A 22,562-nucleotide genomic window follows, 5' to 3' on the forward strand; every position below is an offset into this window, starting at 1 on the left:
ACTGCGGCCGCCGACAGGCCTGGGCTCTGGAGCTGGAGAGGCTAAACGGACCGATGAGGAGGTGGGGCTTAGGAGGAAGGGCGGGGCCCGTAGTGGCGGGAGCGGTTGGGCGAGGTGGGCGGGGCGAGCAGGGCCCGCCAGCCGGTGAGCTACCCCGTAGCAACTGAAGCGACGGTTTGCCTCAGACAGGGCAGCGGAGGGCTTGCCCACCAGTAGCGCAGAAGGCCGGGAAAGGCAGCATGTGTCTGTGCTGGATCTGGAACGGAGATCTGGGGTTGGAGACAGATGCCGCCCCCCACCCCGCCTAGGGTGGAGGGAGTCTTACCGCCCGGAGTACGTTCCACGTGGTCGGCTTGGGCAATGAAAGCCCCCCAGGGTACGTGATTTTAAGATCTGGAGTGTCTTGAAGAAAGCTTCCTTTCCTAGGCAAAACCATGTTGGTGGAAGTGTGGTGTTGGAGTGAGACCTAATCCTATACACTCGGTCCACCTATAGACTCAGTCTCTCGAAACTGCAGTTTCTATATACCTAAAATGTGTATTATATCAATATTTTAGCTATTTTGAGAATTAGGTAAGTTGATGTGCTTTAAGTTCTGAACAGAATACCAGGCACAATCTAGGTGCTCATTAATAATAAGAAAGGTGTACACATAACTGCTAGGCACTTCTAAGCATCTTAGATGTAATAATTCATGTAATGCTCAGAACTATGAGGTGGGCTTATTATTGTCCCTGTTTTACAGATGAAGAAACAGATTGAGAGGCTAGCCCAAGATCACATGCCTAGTGAGAATAACCAGATTTGAATTTAGCCAATCTGGCTCCACAGTCATTGTTCTTAGTCACCATGCTATGGTAAGGAGGGGAAGAGCCAAGTTTTGTGGGGCCTGAAACTTTTCTAAGTACTTGTTGAGACCCTCTGAAATTAGGTACACGTTAAAATTAGGGTTTAGAATAAAAAAAATACCCAATTATGGAATCTTGGAAATTTAGGTCTCTTTCTTCTGAAACCTCTTTGGCAATATATCAAAAATGCTTCCGGTTGCAATTTGGCTTCACCCCAATTAGAACACTGATTACAAATCCCAGGGAACTTCTGGGACTCCCAGGGTCTGTGCAGGTGGACCCTGAAGCTCACCTTTAGCTTCATAGTAAATCTTCCTCTGATAAGAACTATTACTGTTTGCACAGGGTGGTGGGGGGAGGGGCATAATTTCTTACTGATTTTTCTTTAAATTACATTTTAAAATTTTTTGGATAATTGCCAATTCACATACAATTGTAAGAAGTAACACAGAGAGATCCTATATACCCTTTACCCTGGTTCCCCTAACATCTTGCAGAACTCTAGTATGACATCACGCCCAGGGTACTGACAATAATACAGTCAAGATACAGCACATTTGCATCACCTCCTGAGAATTCCCCATTTACTCTTCTATAGCCATGCCCCTTTCTTCCCCCTCTCACTTCTACCCTTTCCTTAATCCCTGGTAACTAGTAATCTATTCTACATTTCTATAGTTTTGTCATTCCAAGAATGCTGTATAAATAGAATTATATATGTAACTTTGTAAAATTGGCTTTTTTCACTTAGCATAATTCTCCAGAGATTCATCTACATTGTTGAGTGCATGTGTATCAATGTTTCTTTTTATTGCTGTGTAGTATCCTGTGGTTTGACTGTAACTAGTCACATGTTGAAGGATGTCTAGGCTATTTCCAGGGTTGGCTATCATGAACTGCTACAAGCATTCCTTTGCAGATTTTTGTGTGAACATATCTTTATTCTCTGGGACAAATGCCCAGGAGTGCAATTGGTAGGTTATAGAGTATTTGTATGTTTAGTTTTTTAAAAACACTGACATTATTTTCAAGAATGGCTGTACCATTTTACATTCTCACCAGCAATGTATGAATGATTCAGTCTTTCTGCATCTCACAAATTTGATGTTGTCACTAGTTTTAACATTAGCTGTTCTGATAAGTGTGAAGTAATATCTTCTTGTGATTTTTTTTCCTTTTTTTGTTGAAGTATAGTTGGTGTGTAATATATGTTACAGGTGTATAAAATAGTGATTCACAATTTTTTAATGTTGTACTCCATTTATAGTTATAAAATATTGGCTATATTCCCTGTGTTGTACAACACATCCTTGTAGCTTATTTTATACATATTTTATACATTTGTAATTCTTATGCCCCTATCCCTATATTACCTCTCACCACTGGTAACCCTAGTTTGTTCTCTACATCTGTGAGTCTGCTGCTTTTTTTGTTATGTTAACTAGTTTGCTGTATTTTTTAGATTCCACGTATAAGTGATATATAGTATTTGTCTTTCTCTGCCTACCTTATTTCAGTTAGCATAATACCCTCCAACTTCATGTTGTTGCAAATGGCAAAATTTCATCCTTTTTTAATAGCTGATTAGTATTCCTTTGTGTATAAATACCACATCTTCTTTATCCAGTCATCTGTTGATGGACACTTAGGTTGCTTCCATATCTTGGCAATTGTAAATAATGCTGCTATGAACATTGGGGTACATGTATATTTTCAAATTAGTGTTTTTTTGTTTTTTGTTTTGATATATACCCAGGAGTGAAATTGATGGGTCATGTGGTAGCTCTATTTTTAGTTTTTTGAGAAACCTCCGTGGTTTTCCACAGTGGCTGCACTAATTTACATTCCCACAAACAGTATACAAGGGTTCCCTTTTCTCCACAGCCTTGCCAACATTTGCTATTTGTGTTCTTTTTGATGATAACCATTCTAACAGGTGTGAGGTGATACCGCATTATGGTTTTGATTTGCATTTCCCTGATGATTAGCAATGTTAAGCATCTTTTCATGTGCCTGTTGGCCATCTGCATGTTCTCTTTGGAAAAATGTGTATTCAGGTCTTCTGCCCATCTTTCAATTTGATTGTTTATTTTTTTTAGGTTGAGTTGTATGAGCTGTTTATATATACAGTAATCAAATCAGTATGGTACTGGCACAAAAACAGACACAGGTCAATGGAACAGAATAGAGAGCCCAGAAATAAACCCACGCACTATGGTCGATTAATCTACGACAAAGGAGGCAGGAATGTACAATGCAGAAAGCACAGTTTCTTCAATAAGTGGTGCTGGGAGAACTAGACAGTTACATGTTAAAGAATGAAATTAGAACATTCTCTAACACCATGAACAAAAATAAACTCAAAATGTATTAAAGCTCTAAATGTAAGACAGAAGACCATAAAACTCCTAGAGGAAAACATAGGCAGAACACTTTTGACTTAAATTGTAGAAATATTTTATGGGTCCATCTCCTAAAGCAAAGGAAATAAAAGCAAAAATAAACAAATGAGACCTAATTAAACTTAAAAGCTTTTGCACAGCAAAGGAAACTACTGACAAAACAAAAAGATAACCTACTGAATGGGAGAAAATATTTGCAAATAGTATGACCGATAAGGGGTTAATATCCAAAATAGATAAACAATTCATACAATTCAACATTGTTGTGAGTTTAATTTGCATTTCCCTAATTGCTAATGACATTGAACATCTTTGTGTGGGCTTATTTGACGTTTGCATATTCTCTTCATATCTCTTGTCCATTTTCTAATTGGATTTTTTTTTTTTTTTGCTGTTGTTTTGAGCATGCTTTATATACTCTAGATAGAAGTCCTTTGTCAGATATGTGGTTTGCCAATATTTTCACCCATTCTGTAGCTTGTTTTTCATCCTCTTAATGGAATCTTTCACAGAACATTCTTAATTTAAATGAAGCACAATTATCAGTTTTTCCTTTTTTGATGTGAAGTCTGAGAACACTCGGCCTAACCTTAGGTCCCAAAGATTTTCTTCTACGTTTTTTCATGAAAGTTTTGTTTTATGTTTTGCATTCAAATATGTGATCCATTTTTTGTTTATTTTTTAATAATTTTTAATTGAAGTGAGTTGTACAGTATTACATAAGTTACAGCTGTACAAGTTTTTTTTACATTTTTTATTGAGTTATAGTCATTTTACAACGCTGTGTCAAATTCCAGTGTACAGCACAATTTTTCAGTTAGCCATGAACATACATATATTCATTGTCACATTATTTTTTTTTGCTGTGAGCTACCACAAGATCTTGTATATATTTTCCTGTGCTATACAATATAATCTTGTTTATCTATGTGATCTATTTTGAGTTAATTTTTTATAATGTGTGATATTTAGGTAAAGACTCTTTGTTTTGCCCACATATGTTCAGCTGCTTTAGCATGACTTTAAAAATGATTAAAGAAGATAATTTAGATGATATAAACTTTACTTAACACTTCATGAAGCAGACAGTAGCCATTCAGAAAACTGCAAAATGGGGCAAAAGGCAGGAAGCTTTTATAGGATAAAGAATAATGAACAAGTAAGAGAAAAGTAGAAAATATCTGATTGTCTGGAACCACATAGTCAACCCTGTTTGGGGTGAGAAGGAACAGAAATAAGTGTAGAGCCCTGAGATGGCTTGGCATTTGGGGATTGGCTAACTGGATATATTGTGTTTCTGATGAAGCAGAGCATTTACAGGGGCATGAAGGTTATCTAAGTTTCCATTTGCTGTGGTGTCACCATGGGCAGGGGTGGCTCCATTTGGGCCTAGAAATTTATTTCAACAGTCATTTGTTTAAAAGGCTATCTTTCCTCTATTGAATTGCTTTTGTACCCCTGTCAAAAATCAATTGGTAGAGGGAGGGTATAGCTAAGTGGTAGAATGTGTTCTTAGCATGCACGAGGTCCTAGGCTCAATCCCCAGTACCTCTATTAAAATAAAAATGAATTTAAAAACCTAATTACCTCCCCCACAAAAAAATTAAAAGTTAAAAAAAATTTTTTTAATTTCTTTTAAAAAATCAATGGGGCATATTTGTGTGGATATATTTCTGGGATCTCCTTCTGTTCCATTATCTGTGTGTATCTATCCCTCCACCAGTACTACACAGTCTTGATAACTGTAGGTATATAAGCCTTGAAATTGGGTAGACGAATTCCTCCTATTTCATTTTCTTTTTCAAAGTTATTTTAGCTATTCTAGTTCCTTTGCCTTTCCATATAAATTTGAGAATTATCTTGTATATGTTTAGCAAAAAATCTTACTGTGATTTTGACAGGAATTTCATTAAACTGGTATGTCAATTTGGAGAGAATGATACGTTTACTATGTTGGATCTACCAATCCATGAACACCGTATGTCTCTGCATTTATTTAGATCTTCTTTATTTCATTCATCAGCATTATGTAGTTTTCAATATACAGATCTTGTGCATGTTTTTTTCAGATTTACACCTAAGGGTTTTTGGGGTTTTTTTTTTTTGAGTAATTGTTAATGGTATTATATTCTTATTTTCAGTGTCCTCATATTCGTTGCTATATATTGAAATGCAATTGATTTTTGTATGTTTATTTTGTATTTTGTAACCTTGATAAACTCACTTATTAGTTCTATGAGGTTTTTTGGTGAATTCCTTAGGATTTTCTATGCAGACAATCATGTCATCTGCACACAGGGACACTTTTATTTCTCTTTCTAATGCATATGCCTTTTACTTACTTTTCTTGTCTTATTGCACTGGCTAGAACTTCCTGCTCTATGTTAAATAAGAGTGATAAAAGAAGACATCCTTGTCTTGTTCCCAATCATAAGGGAGAAACATTGTCTTTCACCATTATATGTAATGTTAGCTATGGGTTTTTTTTATTGATGATCTTTAACAAATTGAGGAGTTTCTGTCTATCCCTATTTTTCTGTGAGGTTTTACCATGAATGGCCTTTGAATGTTGTCAAATGCTTTTTCTATATCAATTCATATGATCATATGATTTTTCTTCTTTAACCTGTTAATATGATGGATTACATTAATTGATTTTTGAATATTGAACTACCCTTGTAATCCCTGAAATGAACCTTGGTTGGTCATAGTACATAATTCTATTTGGTAATATTTTGTTAAGAAGTTTTGAATCTATATCCATGAGTGATTTTAATCTGTGGGGGGTTTTTTGTACTGTTTTGTCTGGTTTTGGTGTTAGGGTAACACTGACTTCATTAAATAAATTAGCAACTGTTTTCTCCTCTTCTATTTTCTAAAAGAGATATTGTATAGAATTGGTGGTAATTTTTCTTTAAATATTTGGTGGAATTCTCTAGTGAAATCATCTGTGCCTGGAGATTTCTTTTATGGGATTTTAAAAAGTATGAATTCAATTTCCTTCATACTTATAGGACTATTCAAATTGTCTGTTTCATATCAGATAAGTTGTGGTAGTTTGTATTTTTTGAGGAATTGGTCTATTTTGTTTTAGTTGTTAAATTTATGTGTACAGAGCTTGTAGTATTCCCTTACCGTATATATATGTGTGTATATATATGTGTGTGTATGTATATATATATATATACACACATATATACATACATATATATTATATCTATCTATTTGATGAAGGTACTGAGGATTGAACCCAGGACCTTGTGCATGTTGTACATGCTAAGCATGCACTCTACCACTGAGCTATTACCTTCTTCCCTATATTTTTGATATCTGCAGGGTCTGTAGTGATATTCCTTGTTTCACCCCTAATATTAGTAATTTATGTCTTCTCTCTTTTTTCTTTGTCATTCTTCCTAGAGATTTATCAGTTTTATTGATCTTTTCAAAGAACCAGCTCTTTGTTTCACTGATTTTTCTCTACAGCTTTTCTGTTTTTGTTCTTACCCTGTTTTTGTTTTGTTTTGTTTTGTTTTGTTTACATTTCCCTGTTTGGCACTCGTTAGGCACAGGACCAAACTAATGATTAAAATTTACATTTCCCCTGCAATCCAACTTTCACAGGCATGTGAAACTCACATTACAAATACTTCAACCAATCCCAAGTCTATACACCAATGATTTCCTTTATTTAACCCTCATGTTCCCAAGTCCAAGCATGTACTGCTCACTGCTAGATGGGCCAGAGACGAGTTGTCAGGGCAAGGAGTAGCAACTTTATTTGGAAAATTAGCTGACTGAGAAGATGGTGGATTAGTGTCCCAGAGAACCATCTTACCTGAATTAGGATTCAGGCTTCTTTTATACTAAAAGAGGAGGCGTTGTGGTTAGTTGTTGCAGATTTCTTGGTGCCAGAATCCTTTGTGCCTATGCAGCTACCTATGTAGTCAGGTCATAATGTTCCTATAAACCTCCAACAAAACAAATGTCATTCTCTGTTCTCCAACTTTTTATCTCTATATGAATGGAAAAGTGTTATACTTTTAAAAGTCAGAGCCTTGAGAGGGCTATAGGAGAAGGTTTTAGGCTATAGGTGACACTTAACTTGTAACAAAAGCAATAGAATATAAAGATTAAAGTTAAAGAAACAGATCTGATATGCAGTCAGATTTGTTCTTTCCTATTAGACTCATATGCTAAGCCAATATTCTCCCTGACCTAAATCATCCAAGGCCTAGTACCAGATGGTTGAATAGGGGCAGTCCCTATGCCTCAAAGCCCAGCAGAGTTATTCAAATTAGCCAATCCTAAACTGTCTCCTTGCCCTGCCCTGCCCTTCCCATGGGAAGGAACCCCAATAAAGATTGTGCCCTATGCCTTCCTTTCACACTCTTCTGTCTCCTGACCAATACTGGTGCTTCCCTGTGATCCTGTGTGGTGCACTGTGCCTCTTGTTTGTAGAGGAACTGTGAGTAGTAACATTAAACTTTTCTTTCAATAGCATTGACTTCTCTGCCATCATTCAGTCAGCGATCAACTGAGACCTGTTAATCAATTTTCAGCTTCATTGATTTCTGTTCTTGTCTTTATTGTTTCCTTCCTTCTGCTGCTTCAGGTTTATTTTGCTCTCCTTCTTCTATATTCTTGAGGTAGGAGTTTAGATTATTGATGTGGGATTTTTCCCTCTTTTCTTTGCATAAAATAAGCCTTGTTTGACAGCTAACCTACACATGTGAACACCAGGCAACCCAGTTTAAAAAAAAAAAAAGCAGCAGCTAGAAGGTGAAAGAACTGGGTGAGAGAGAATTGGGAGTTGAAGCCTAGCCAAGTTACCTTCCTGCAAGAACAAAAACCATTCTTCAAAGGAACACTACAGAATCTAGAATCCTGGGACATATCATTCATAATCTCCAGTATCTTACAAAAAATAGTAGGCAAGTGAAGGAACAGGAAATGTGACTCACAAGTCAGTCAATAAAAACCTCCCCCAGTATGATATAGATGTTAAAATTAGCAGACAAGAATTTTAATGCAACTGTTATTAATAGTTTTAAAAACATAAAGGAAAATTTATGCAACCAAATACCACTACATAGCTACTAAAATATATAAAATTTAAAAGATTGACAATACTAAGTGTTGGTGAGGATGCAGAGCAACTGGAACTCACATTACTGGCTGGAATGTAAAATGGTGCAAGCATTTTCAGAAAAGTGTTGGTAGTTTCTTATAAAATTACACATGCCATATGATCCATATATTACACTCCTGTATTTATCCTAGAGAGGTATTTATTTCAGAAGCAAATGTTCACAGAAAAGCTTGTACATGAATGTTTACAGAATCTTAATTAATAAGAACCCCAAACTGGAAACAACCCAAATGTCCATCAAAAGGTGAATGGATTAACAAATTGTGGTATATTCATACAATGGAATACTGATCAGCAATAACAAGTAACAAACTTCTGATATGTGTAACACGTATGAACCTGAAAAACATGATGCTGAACAAAAAAAGCCAGACATAAAAAAGTACATATTGCCTTATTCTACTTATATGAAATTCTAAAACAAGAAAGTACTAATCTTTATTAGCAGATTCAAAGCAGATCTGTGGTTGCAAGGGGCCAGAGCAGTAGAGACACTGACAGCAAAGGGGCATGCAATACATTTTTGAGGTGATGAAAATTTTCTATGTGTTAATTATAATGATAATTGCACAAGTGTATACATTTTCAAAACTCATCAAACTGTAACTTAAAATGGATTCATCCTACTATATGTAAATTATACCTCAAAAAACTTTATTACATTTTTTATAAAATAAAATGAAAGCAGTAAGAACAGAGAATCATCATCACCAAATCTGTACAAGAAATGCTACAGAAAGTTCTTCAGACTAAAGAAAATAACACCAAATAATCTACAGGAATGAAGACAACCAGAATGATAAATATGTGGGTGTGTTAGGCAGAGTAATGGCCCATCAAAGATGTCCATGGCCTAAACTCCAGGATCTATGACTATGAAAGGTTACATGGCAAAGGAGAATTAGAGTTGCAAATGGAATTAAGGTTGCTAATTGGCTGACTTTGAGATGGAGAGATTATTCTGGATTATGTGGCTTAATATAATCACTAGTATACTTATAAGTGAAAAAAGGAGGCAAAAGAGTCAGTGTCAGAGGGTAGATGGCTTCTAGAAGCTGGAAAAGGCAAGGATTCTCCCCTAGAGCCTCCTGAAAACAATGCAAACCTGCAGGCACCTTGATTGTAGCCTATTGAGACCCATTTCAGACCTCTGACCTTCAAAACTTTTTGGTAATAAGTTTGTGTTGTTTTATACCACTAAGTTTAGTGATCTGTTACAGCAGTCACAGGAAACTAAATCTGGGTTATTATGAAAGTCTAGCTTAAAAATTTTTTTTCTCCTCTTAATTCCTTTAAAATGCATATGACATGTTAAACCAAACACTATAAACTGTATTTTAGGGTTTATAACATATGTAGGTGTAATACATTTGACAACAATAGCTTAAAGGACTGGGCCAGAGAAAGAAAATGGAACTATATTGTTGCAAGATTCCTATATTTTATGTGAAATAGCACAATACTTGTTCTATTATCATTGAGGGAGGGGTGTTAAAATCTTCACCCACAATTATGGACTCAGCTTTCTTCCCTTTAGTTCTGCCAGTTTTTTCTTCATGTAATTTAAAAGCTCTTTTTTAGGTACATACACATTTTAGATTTTTAAGTCTTCATCTATTGATCATTTTATCCTTATAAAATATCCCTCTTTTCCTCTGCTGATACTCCTTGTCTTTAAGTTTATTTTGCCTGATGTTAATTTCCAACATTCTTTGGATCAGTGTTTGCATGCTATATTTTCCCCAACTTTTTACTTATTTTTGTCTTTGTATTTAAGTACATCTCTTGTAGACAGCAATAGTTGGATCTTAGTTTTTGATTCAGACTTGACAGTCTCTGTGTTTTAATTGCAGTGTTTAGTCCACTTACATTTAATGTATTATAAGTTTGGACTTAAGACTGCCATTTGCTATTTGTTTTCTATTTGTCTTATCTGTTGATAGAACAAAGAGACAAAAATTCACCAAGGATATAGAAGACTTGACCAATACTACCAGCCACTTTGACCTAATTGACATTTATAGAACACTATACCCAACAATTGCAGAATGTACGTCCTTTTCAAGGGGCCATGGAATATTCACCTGGATCGGCCATCTTCTGGGCCATAAAACAAGTCTCAATAAATTTTTGAAAATTGAGATTGTACAGAGTATATTCTCTGGGATTAATTTAGAAATCAATAAAATAAGCTTTCTTATAGAAAATCCCAAATATTTGGTAGTTAAACAATAGACTTCTAATTAACTTATGGGCCAAAGAAGAAATAGCAAAGGAAATCATAAAACATTTTTAACTGACTAGTAATAAAATACAACATATAAAAATGTGTTAGACATAGGCAAAGCAGTGCTTAGAGAGAAATGTACAGCTTATATTATTAAAAGATAGAGGCTTAAAATCAATGATCTGACTTTCTACCTAAGAAGCTAGAGAAAGATGAGCAAATTAAACCCAAAGTAGAAGGAAAAAATAGTAAAGATTAGAGTAAAATTCGATGAAATAGAAAACAAACAATAGGGAAAATTAATAAGGCCAAAAGTTGGTTTTTTTGAAAAGATTAATAAAATGGATAAACTTCTAGTAAGAGTCTACTAATCAAGAATAAAATGGAGCAGCACAAATTATATATATCAGGAATGAAAGAGAAGATATCACTACAGATCCTATAGACATCAAAGGATAAAAGTGAGATATTTGAGAAGATGATGGTAATGATGGCAGCGTAGTTTTTCAGTCTCTTCAGAGCCACACGTAAAAGCTGACATAGCAACTGAAGAGTAAAATTTTAATAAACATGGACAACACAACAAAATTTGGTGACAAGGTATCTCTACAACTCCCAAAATACAAGCAAGTGGGAACAAACCGCCAACAGCCATCAGACCTGCATGGGATCAGCATCTGTGCCAGAGAAAGAAGGAACCAAAGGGATGGCATCTGAGTAAGAACAGGAGAACCCCAAGAGTCCATAGAGAATCAAAAGAGGCCAGCTGAGAACAGTAAATGAAACTTAGGATCTGCAGTCTAAAAGAGCAAGTGAGTGCAAGAGGCCCACAGTGAGGACCGAGGGGCCAGAGCAGGTCTGGCTCCTATGAACTGACAAAACCAACCCACCAGGGCTTCCTTCTAGTAAGCCTTGAGGAGACTTGCTGGGATGGAATTCAAATACAGTAGGATAGGTATCCATTGACAGATGACTGGATAAGGAAGTTGTGGTGTATTTATACAATGGAATACTACTCAGTGATAAAAAAGAATAAAATAATACCATTTGCAGCAACATGGATGGACCTGCAGATTGTCATTCTGGGTGAAGTAAACCAGAAAGAGAAAGAAAAATACCATATAACATCACTCATATGTGGAATCTAAAAAAGAAAAAAGAGGACACTAATGAACTCATCTATAAAACAGAAACAGAAAGATAATAAACAATCTTACGGTTATCAGGGGAAAGGGGATGGGAAGGGATAAATTTGGGAGTTTGAAATTTGCAAATGATAACCACTATATATAAAAATAGATAAAAAATAAATTTCTTCTATATAGCACAGGGAACTATATTCAATATCTTATAATACCCTTTAATGAAAAAGAGTATGAAAATGAATATGTGTATATATATGCATGACTGGGATATTATGCTGTACACCAGAAACTGACATACTGTAACTGACTATACCACAATTAAAAAATATGTATATATGTAGTAGGATAGGGACAACAGAGAGGAAGTAAGAGAAGATGGGTACCAACTGAGAGGAAGGGGACAGAGCCAGGAAGTCCCAGGAAGCAAGCCAGACAGAATAACAGAAGAGGGAGTTCTATGATGTTATAAAAACTTTTCTGAACCCTGACTCATTCTTTAAGTTCAAGACAACTAATTTTACAGAAAACGAGCAATAGGAAAGTATCAAGGTCAAATCCCATATAGTTACTGTAAGAACTATAAGAATAACAGTACTATGGACAGTGAAAGCCCAGGACATAGATGTGCCACCTACAAAATTGCAACCTACTCTTTGAAAACAAACTAAAATACTAAGCCAATAACATGTGAAAGAACAATGTAAATATGGTTTATTCCTGTCTAGGGCAAGAAGTGTACAAGATGACCCAAGAATATTTTGTCAAACCAGACAATAAGGAAAGCTATCAAAGATTACCAGAGTCATGTCAAAAGAACTAAGGCGCCAACTTGATGAGACTCCACTGGCCAAAGCTGAGACACCTGGCACTTCAATACTGACAACAATTCTAATTGATTGAAACCCATCAAGTATATATAAATGTATAAGTTCATAATAATATTTTTAAAGTGGCCAACTTTGGAGGATGATAGGGATTCATTATCTTCCAAACTGGTGAAAAAAAGAATCAAGCATTTGTTCTACCTTCCCTATGTGAACCACACACTCAGAGACCAAATAGTAGATAACAGGATGTTTCTCTTTTCGAAAGTATTTCAACAAATAAATACAATAAAATTATAGAATTAATGGCACCGTTTTGCAATCCTCAATGAATTAATGGCTACAGGCAATAAATATCAACACCTGAAAAAAAGTCATAAGCACAGAGACTGGATTTATATGCCTCTTACAGTCTTGCCAAAGTGCTTAAATCTGTCTCTTCAGTCTCTGGATCCAGCTACCAATTTTCAGGAAATACTGAGGACACATTTAGAACTGCATTATGAGCATGTAATTAGCAAAATCCAGACTGTGGTAAATTCTACAAGTCAAATGGCCCAGGCTATTCTACAAATAAATTGTAAGGAATTAAGAAAGGGATGAAGACTATCAAATGTCTTCAAATGGACAAGACTATAGGATCTATGGATGTACATTTAAATGATAAAACTATAAAAAAGTTATAAAGAAGTAAGTACTATAGTCAAGAAAAGGTTGCTTATAGGAAGAGGAAGGAGATTATAATTGGGAAAGGGGCACAAGGACAGGACTTCTGGATGAGTTCGAGTTCTTGACATGACAGTGGCTATAGGAGTGTTTGCCTTAAAATAATTCATTAAGCCTTATATTTGTGTGTTTTCTACACTTGTGCTTTATTTTACAATGAATAGAGTTTTTAAAAGAAACACAAGGCAGTGTTATAAACAACTTCATGCCAATCAATTCAACAGCTTAGTTGAAACAAATTCTTTGAAAAACACAACTTACCAAAACTAACTCAAAATGAAATTAGAGGTCAGAATAGCTCTATATGTATCAAAGAAATTGAATTTGTTATCAAAAACCTCCTCCATAAAGAAAGCTCGAGGCCCATATTATTTTACTAATGAATTCTATTAAATACTGAGTAATACTATCAATCTTACACGAATGTTTTCAGAAAGCACAGGAGGAGGAAACACTTCCTGACTTCTTTCAGGAGGCCAGCATAACTGATACTGAAACTCAAAATTTATCAGAAACTTGAACAGCTATATTTTATATATTGAGGAATTATTAACTTTAAGGTGCAATAATGGCAATAAAAGTCCTTATCTTTTAGAGATACATACTAAAACATTTACAAATGAAACAGAATCATATCTAGTTTTACTTCAAAATAGTCTTGGTTAGGGAGAAAGTAGTCAAGGGAATAAATAAACCAAGATTGGCCACGAGTTAATAACTAACAAAGCGGGGTGGTGGGTGCATGGAAATTCATTATACTATTTTTTCTACTTTTGTTTATGCTTGAGATTTTATATAACACAAAACAAAAAAACCCCTACAAATTATTAAAAGACATTAAATATATAAAACAAAAGTTCACAGCATGATTTAAAGAGAGATCGAAACCAAACAAAATCATTGAACACCAAGTTGCTAGGACATCAACTTACTACTTTGAAAGGGACAAATAAGGAACAGATGTCAGCATCTATCTTGCCATTCTGGTATGAACTTTATGTCAAGGTAACCAAGTGGTCCTAGAGGATGTGACAAAGTTTTTCTGTATAGAATCAGAAGTAATAAAAGAAAAAAAAATAATAGCATTAGAAAACCATCATTTTGTAATTGCTAATGAAATAACCAATTCATAAAATGGTCATTAATGGATGGGAAAAAAATTTGGTGAAAAGTTGACGGGGAACTTTGTGATGCAGGATCAGGCTATCACCACCTGAAAATGGAAGGATCCTGGGACAGGAAATGGGCAGTGGAGAGCCATCCAACCAGGAATACCTGTGCTCCTGTGTAAGTGACAAATCTTTACTGTGTTAAATCACTGTAATATGGGGCAATTCATTATAGAAGTTAGCTTATTATAAAAGTATACCATTTATATGTATTAAAACACATAAATACATAATTATTTATATTTTCAAAGATACATACATATCCAAACACATACTGAACACATTAAAGTGTATGCCTGGCTCAGGGAGAGGAATAAGAATAGGGATCAGGGATTAAAAGAAAATAAAACAAAAAAGGGGCCTAGAATCAACTGATGATAAGAGTTCACCACGCTCTGAGGAGTATGGTTTAATTATTAAGGAATAAAAAATAATAATAATTTAAAAGAGAGACAACTAATCTACCCTTTCTAGAGAGAGCCCAAGCTACTTAGCTGGTAATTATCTTCTGCTTTGAGGAACACAAAATGGTAGCGATGATGCAGGAGGCACTTGCCAGTCTCCAGACATGGGGACTGGACCTGGCTATCACCCCTTGGCACCACCTCTCACTCCAGCCTGAAGGATGCTGGACAAAGTATAGAGGCTCATTCTGGGCCCAGGTGCCTCCTCCTGCACACCCTCTGTCTCTGCTTATGGAAGGCTGAATAATGGCCCTTCCCCCAAAGATGTTCATGTCCTAATCCCCAGAACCTGTGAATATTTTACTTTATATGGCAAAAGGGAGTTGGAAGATATGGTTAAACTAAGGATCTGGAGGTGGGGAGATGATCCTGGATTATCCCAGTGGGCCCAGTGTAAGCACAAGGATATGTAATCATAATGTAATCCCCATAAGAGGAGACAGGAGAATTAGAGAAAGATGTAAGGATGGAAGCAGAGGTCAGAGAGGAGAGATGCTACGCTGCTGGCTTTGAAGATGGAGGAAGGGGCCATGAACCAAGGAATACAAGCAGCCTCTGGAAGCTAGAAAAGGCAAAGAAATGGATTACCCCCTAGAGTCTCCAGAGGAGGCCTACCAACACCATAGTTTGTCACAGCAGCAATGGGAACTTGTACACTGGCACTGCTGCTGGACAGCACAACCTGTTCTTCTAGGAGAGTAAGGTCTATCGGACAGGGGGTGGAAGCCCCTGCCGTCATACTGACTTTGGTTCATTCTATAGTTTCTTTATTACCTATCTGACCTTGAGCAAATGTCTAAAGAACAATACATTGTTAATAATGCATTGTTTATAGGTTTGCTAAGAATTAGAGTATTTTTAATTACCTATTCGTACCTAAGTAACTACTTTTCAAATTATAAGTCACATCTCCTTGTGGGTTTACATACATTCATTCCTCCATTCATTCAGCAGGTGTCACTGAACACCCAGTACATGCCTGGCATCATGCACACAATGAGCCCATGTCCACTGCAAGCTCCAAACATTTCTCACCTAAGCTGCCACTAAGCTTCCAGTTTCAGTCCTGTGCTCAACCTCACTGCCCCATCCTAAATGCAGGTCCTTACACTTGCCCATTCACATGGTCTCATGTCTCCCTGATGGATTCATCCCAGTCAGCATCACCCCTTATCCTCCCAGGTGCTATTCCTACAGCTGCCAAGAGGAGTCTCATCTCTGCCTTTACCCTGAGCCCTGACTAAAGTCCCCAGCCCACGTGGAGGGCAGTATGCTCCCTCTGATTATATTTTCAAACTTCATTTTCACTTCATTCTCTTTTGTCTCTCTGCATCTCTCTCCCTTTTCATGGCATCTCCTTCTTTGAGTACCCAAACAGGTCCTCATCCTGACCCAGAAAAGTCTAAACTAACAGAGAGCTAAGCCTTAAGCAGCCAGTCCAGAGGCAGGTAGGGTGGACCAAGGAGTATGTTTATTGGGGTTCCTGGGCTTCTCTGGTAGTGAAATGGAGTCTAAGGTATTGGGACAGGATGCCCAGACCTACCTGGAGTTCCCAGGCAGCCCCACTCACCCACCTCTCCAGCGTCTCAACACCCTCAGATGCCTATCCAATTGAGGTGTAATCCTTTGACCCCGAAGCTCCCCAACTCTACAGGACCCATCTGGATTTCCTCATCTCTCATCTCCCACCCCCACCCCCTCTTCGAACCTCCAAGTCTGGAATGCTAAGTTCTGCCCTCATGAGGCCTGGGCCTCCTTGCCCTCCCTTCCCAGAAAAAGTTGGTGTAGGGTTGATTTTCCTTACATCTGCAGTTCAGATTAACGCATACTTTATCCAATCCTAGTGCAAGGTTCTCTTTCCTCAGAGCCTGTAGCTCTTTTTCTAAACACTGAGCTGCCTCTCTAGGGTGGGGTAAGATCATGATTATTAAAACAGGGGGAAAATTGCTTTTAGACCCTTTGGGCTTGGGTGGTGTCGACAGGGTGCAGAGGGGGAACAGTCTGGCCAAGTGTTGGAACTATGGGCAGGGAGGCAGGCAGGAGATCTGGGTTCTTTAACTTGAACACTGTCACGGATTTACCATGGGTGACACTGAGCAAGTCTCTGCCTTCTCTAGGCCTGTCGCTTTAGCCTGTCTGTGCACTGAGGCAGCCGGTCTTCTGTTACGCTATATTTGAGCCTGAACGTTTCACCCAGCTACACTGGCAATGTTGCATAATGGCCACAAGAGGGCGGACAACCACTTCAACTCAGAAATTTGTGGATTAAATGAACAAGCAAGCTTCAAAAAAGTGGAAAGGCAGTTATCCTAAGGGCATTACAAAATGGCAACAGAGTCAGGATAGGGAAAGCTCTAAGACCAGGAGGGGTAAGTAGAGGGCTGGTAGACAGCAGAGGCGAAGAGACTAAGAATATTAGAGTCTTTAGAGATTTCAATTACTTTGAGGGGACAGGAGAAGAGGAGGTCTTTAGAGGAAAGCAACGGACTGAATGTATTGCCCCAAAAGGACTGGGGTGAGAGGTTGCAGAACAAGACTTGAGGAATTTAGGGGAAGTAGAGATGACCAACTTGGCTCTTCCCTTCCCAGCATAGAGTAAAAAGTGCAGAAACTGCAGGAATTATTCTAGGACTTGAGGAAGACTCCTCCAACTCAGGAGGGCACAGCAAACAGGCAAGGATCACCTGACATCCTTTCTTCTCCTTTTTGTCTTCCAATAATCTAGTTTCAGGGTCCAGGAAAGACAGGGACCAACAAAGTGGCAGTTACCCGGGGTTCAAAGGGTTAATCTCCAAGAATTCATACTCTGACTTCAACCACAGCCCTTGTCCCCTCCACCCCAACCTGTCCTCTCCCTGAGCCCCAGGTTGGCACCTTCCCTGAATTCCTTCTTTGGTATAATTCACTAGGGCCCTGGGACCCAGGCCCAGAATCAGTCCCCTGCTCCCTCCCCAGGTCCCAGGAGCCTAGAGCATGCTCTCAGGGAAGAAAGAAAGCAGCCTTTCCCTTCTTTCTCTCCCAGCCTCCCAGGATGTGGGCCCTAGGACCAAAGAGCCTCTGTCTTTCTCTGCCACGCCCCCCATTGTAACCCAGACAAGGGGATTCCTTGTGTCCCAGCCTCAGGCAGGCATCCTTGTGACCAAATGGTGGAAGGTCTGGGGCAGGATGGGGGAAGGGGAATCACAGGATCTCAGAAGATATCCCCCCTTCAGATACCTCCCCCTTTCAGGGATTCTGGTACACCTCAAGCTTCTCCTCCTTCTGGCTTGCATCAGCAGTGGGGAGAGAAGGCTGAGGGACTCATCTGCATATAAAAGGCCTGAGGCCCAAAGTGGAAACCGAGAAGGTGTGGAGACACAAAGGCTGAACCTCCTGGCAGACAGATTTGGAGCCAGAATACAAGAATGGGGGCAACCCAGGAACAGGGTAAGACAGGGGACCATGGCAGGGCAAGCCAAACAGACTCTTGAGAGCTGTAGGTCGAGGCCCCTGCCAGGTTCTGTCACTACAAGCACAGATATAGGAGTGCTGGCACTAGACAGGCATGTGGTCAGAGAGGAAGTGAGAACCCCGAGGATAAAATGAGAACTCCCTGTTTAAAAAATAAGAGACTTTCTGACAAGAAGTACAAACAACTGACAAGTGAGAAACTTCCCTGCCAGGAGGATGATATGTTCCACTCACAAGGAGTAATGGTAGGGAGAATAAAAATATAGTCTCACTTAGCAGCAGGGGCTCAGATGCCCTATGCTGACCTAGCACCGCTAAAAGACAGGAGAGGCTAATCCATCCTGGCAGGAAGTGACATCACTCACCAGACAGGAAGGGGTGGCTCTACCAGCACCAAAGGCTTCTGGAGGGTCAGTCCATGGAGGGTTGGCCCTGAATGTCCATGTCCCTCCACAATCCTTCCTCTTGGCCAAGATGGAGGCCAAGGCTCCTAGATGTTGGGTGAGGTAATTACACCCCCATCTCTTCATCAATGATCTCCTAGGGTGCTAAGCCCTCAAATCCTTACCTAGTTGCAGGGAAAGGGGAAGAGATTCCATCACACCTGAGCCACAGGTCAAGCCTCTAGAGTCAATGTATCTATGGAAATAGCTCTAGGGACCCAATAATTGAAGGATAAAGGCAGAGCCTCCCCGGGGACCAGAGGGATGGTGAGGCCAGGTTTCCATGGTCATTAATTTCAATGCAGCCTCTTCCTAAGCCTAGATGGAGGGAGAATAAATTCAAGGGAGACCAGGGCCTAGTGATGAAAGAGCCACTGGAGTACACGAGGGTGAAAGAGTCATTACAGGAAGGTCACATCATCCTGGCACTGGCCCCAGTACCAGTGGGCCTCAAAGCCCAGCTTGGCACTCTCATCCTCTGGTGGCTCAGGAGATCCACTGTGGAGCCCCTCCCCTGGGGGCTTCCACACAGCCCTCAAGCTCCCTAGCCTGGTGGCTGTCAGGTCCACCTCAGTCCTGGCCCTCTCCCCACCGGGTATAAACTTTGCCCAGTCCATCTCAGGACGGGGAGCCCCAGGGGGGCCCTGTTCATCCAGCTCACTGGGGGCCACCGTGTCCAGGAAGCTGCCAATGGAGACACTGTCCAGCCGGTCAGTGGAGCTGGTGTCTGGCAGGCTGTCCCAGCTGCCTCGCCTTGAGCGGCCTGGGCTCCCGCCTGTCAGGCTATATTGGCTGCTGGTGAGGCTGCTGCAGTGGCTGGTCAACGTCCCCCGCTCCTCCAACAGCCAGCGCACCGCCTCGATGCCCTCGTTCAAGGTCAGCAGCTGCTGCAGAATCTTCACGTCGATGGCTCGCAGGTAAGCCTGGGGGAACGGGAGAAGGAATCAATCCCAGGTTCTGGGCTCTGGGTTTCCCCAGTGTTTCCAGAGACCCTACCTTGTGATCTAACCAACTATGCTTCACTTTCAAGAAGCATGGAAGTAGAATGGTTTGGAGTAGGGCTTCAGAAGCAGATAGCTTACTATTTAAAATCTCAGCTTTACCACTGATATGACTGTGGACAACTTTCTTACCTTCTTTGAGCCTTGGTTTCCTTGTTTGTGAAATGGGGCTAAATCACTCACCTCACAGGGTGACTGTGAGAGTTTTGAGATGTTGGCTATTAAGTACCGAGCACGGTACCTGGCACAGAGAAAGGTCTCAGTAAGTGTTAAGTACTCAAATCCAATCATAGTGAGATTCAGACTTCACAGATAGGGTATTAACTATTGAATCAGTCCAGATTTACCAGTAAGACTTAGAAACAGTTATCCAAAGAGCAGTCTGATAGGAGGCCAGATGTTAGCTGGGAAGTAGACTGGGCCAAAAGGAGGCAGGGGCTGGGGGGTAAAGAGGGAGCTAACCTGGTCCCCTAGTCCCCTCAGGGTGTGGGTAGCAGCTGCTGTGGGGAGGAAGGGTTGGCTAGAGCTTCAAAGGGTCAGAATCCCACTGGCTGGGGATTCAGGGCTTCCCTCTATTCCAGTCTCCCTGTCTGTACTGGGAATTAAGTCTGACTTACTAGGTAATCTCTAGGGTTCCTTCCAGTTCAGGTGCACTGAGTTATCATCCCCAAACACAAGTCTGAAATTGTCCCTCCTTTGCTCAAGAACCTTTATGGGCTTTGCACTACTCTCAAAGAATAAAATCTAAGCCCTTCAGCAGCAGATATGCAAAAGCCTGTCACAATATGGCTCTTGCCCGTACCTCTAACTTCACCTCTAGCATATTCCATGGGAATCCCAGGTCCTGCCACACAAGACTTTAAAATTTCATTTCATTTAGTTTTACTTTTAATAAAAGTAATAGAGATACATAAGTTAAAGAAGCAAAACAGTTCTGCAAGATTTGGTGTGAAAAGTAACCATTCCCCCATCAAGTCCTAAATCCCACTTTCTGGAAACGACTACTATTAATTTTTTAGCTGTTTATTTTGGTACTTACCTTATAATTTCCAAATAACATGCAACTTATTGATTTTTAAGTTTTAGGTATTTTCTATTGACTCCCCCCACAATAGAAGGTTAAGGATTTCACTCTTCCATTCTACTCTCTAATCCTCTGCCATCATACTCATGCCCTTCCTATCTCCCCATGATCCTAACATATGCAGTAAAATTAATTATTCAGCATTTCCCTTATTAGGATTTGGAAATGCCATTCACAGCTAAGCCATGTAGTTTACTATGGTTACTTTTCCTTTCTTATAAATTTATGTTTTCCTTTTGAAATAATAATAATATTATTATTAATATTGTTTTAATTATTAGTAATTATTAATATTACTTATTATTATTACTACTACTGTTTTGCTTTGTTTGGTATATAGTTATCAGTAAGTCATCCCTAAACTCTTTCTCAGTTGTCTGAGTTCCCCTCGCAAGGTTTTTAAACACATCGTATGTTCCATCTAGTCCACCTTCTTAGAAGCAGCTCTTTAGGAGCCTTCTGATCTACTCCATTCTGTCCCCGCTGCACAACTGTCCTTCAGGGATCTCCCTTCACTATTATCTTGGGGATTCCCTTTGCCTCTCTGTGGAGTTGGATCCCATTTCCTGGATCCCACATCTTCTTTATTGATTTACTCCTACATTTGTATGTGTGGTGTTTTTCCTCTAGTAGTTCCCCAAGAAAGTCTGCATAGGAGGTATATTCGTTGAAGCTTCACATGTTTTAAAATGTTGCTATTCTCTCCTCACACTGTTGACTGTTTAGCTAAGTAGAGAAGTCTAGGTTGAAAATAATTTTTCCTCGGAATTTAAAGCATTGTTCCATTGTCTTCTAATTTTCAGCGTTACACTTAGAAAGTCTGATGCCATTCTGATTCCTGATTCTTTGTATGTGTCCATCTTCCCATGCTTTCTAGAAGTTTTTAGGATATTCTCTTGGTTCTCAGTATTCGAAATGATCACAGTAATTTGCCATGGTGTGATTCTATTTTGAATCAGTCACTTGTTGGGCCCTTTTAATCTGTAAACCATGTCCTTCAGTCCTGGGAGATTTTCTTGAATTGTTTCATTGATGATTATTTCTCCTCCAATATTTTGTTGTTGTTGTTCTTTCTTGAAATACTATTATCTGGATAGAGGACATCCTGGACTGATCCTCTATTTTTTTCTCTTCCATCTCTTTCTGTATTTATTCTAGTTTCTGAAATATTTCAACATTATCAACTCTTCTATTTTCACTTTTTCTTATCATGTTTTTTAATTTCCAAGAGTTGTTTCTAGTCCTCTGTTTTCTTCTATAGCTTCCGGTTTTTGTTCATTGCTACAATATTATCTCTTATCTCTTTAAGGATATAATTCATGACTTTGTAAGTTCTCATCTCCCTGTGTTATCTCCATTTCACTCAAGTTGCTTTTTTCTGTTTGTTTAGGTCTATATATTTAGAAGGTTTCATCAGAAATGATCTTTAGCTGCTGCTCACATTTAAAAGTGATCTCAAAAAACTGACTGGAAACTCTCTGTGCCTGAGGCTTGCCAACTCAGAACCTCACTATGGGTTATCTGGCTAGACTGTTTGGGTAAGGCCTGAAGGCAATATCTTTTGTGGGTGTTTGGTTTTTTTTTTTTTTTCTTTTTCTCTTGGGTTCATCATCTTCACTATGTTAAACCC

General features: G+C 38.9%; 1 protein-coding gene and 1 long non-coding RNA gene across 4 annotated transcripts in view; one reads left to right on the plus strand and one right to left on the minus strand.

The window, feature by feature from the left end:
* On the plus strand, window positions 1–19,764 carry LOC140700659 (uncharacterized). 2 transcript variants are annotated; one of them, XR_012079136.1, is made up of 5 exons: window positions 1–61; window positions 186–376; window positions 746–857; window positions 14,518–14,608; window positions 19,693–19,764. It is a non-coding gene; the product is annotated as an uncharacterized lncRNA (long non-coding RNA). The 2 variants fall into 2 exon arrangements; XR_012079135.1 differs by lacking the exon at window positions 746–857.
* The window catches only part of LURAP1 (leucine rich adaptor protein 1), a 19,543-nt gene continuing 5,480 nt past the window's right edge, over window positions 8,500–22,562 (minus strand). Inside the window, exons 2-3 of one of the 2 annotated variants that reach the window (XR_012079134.1) lie at window positions 14,254–19,770; window positions 8,500–11,770 (exon numbers count right to left, since the gene is read on the minus strand). Coding sequence is in view for 1 of the 2 variants with exons in the window: in XM_006200433.4 (XP_006200495.1) it covers window positions 19,249–19,770 (522 nt within the window). In the remaining variant the exon portion in view is untranslated. Of the gene's footprint in view, window positions 19,771–22,562 lie in introns of both variants that reach the window. The other variant, XM_006200433.4, reaches the window with a different exon arrangement.

This window comes from Vicugna pacos, chromosome 13 (genome assembly GCF_048564905.1).
Source record: "Vicugna pacos chromosome 13, VicPac4, whole genome shotgun sequence".
Classification (NCBI taxonomy): Eukaryota; Metazoa; Chordata; class Mammalia; order Artiodactyla; family Camelidae; genus Vicugna; species Vicugna pacos.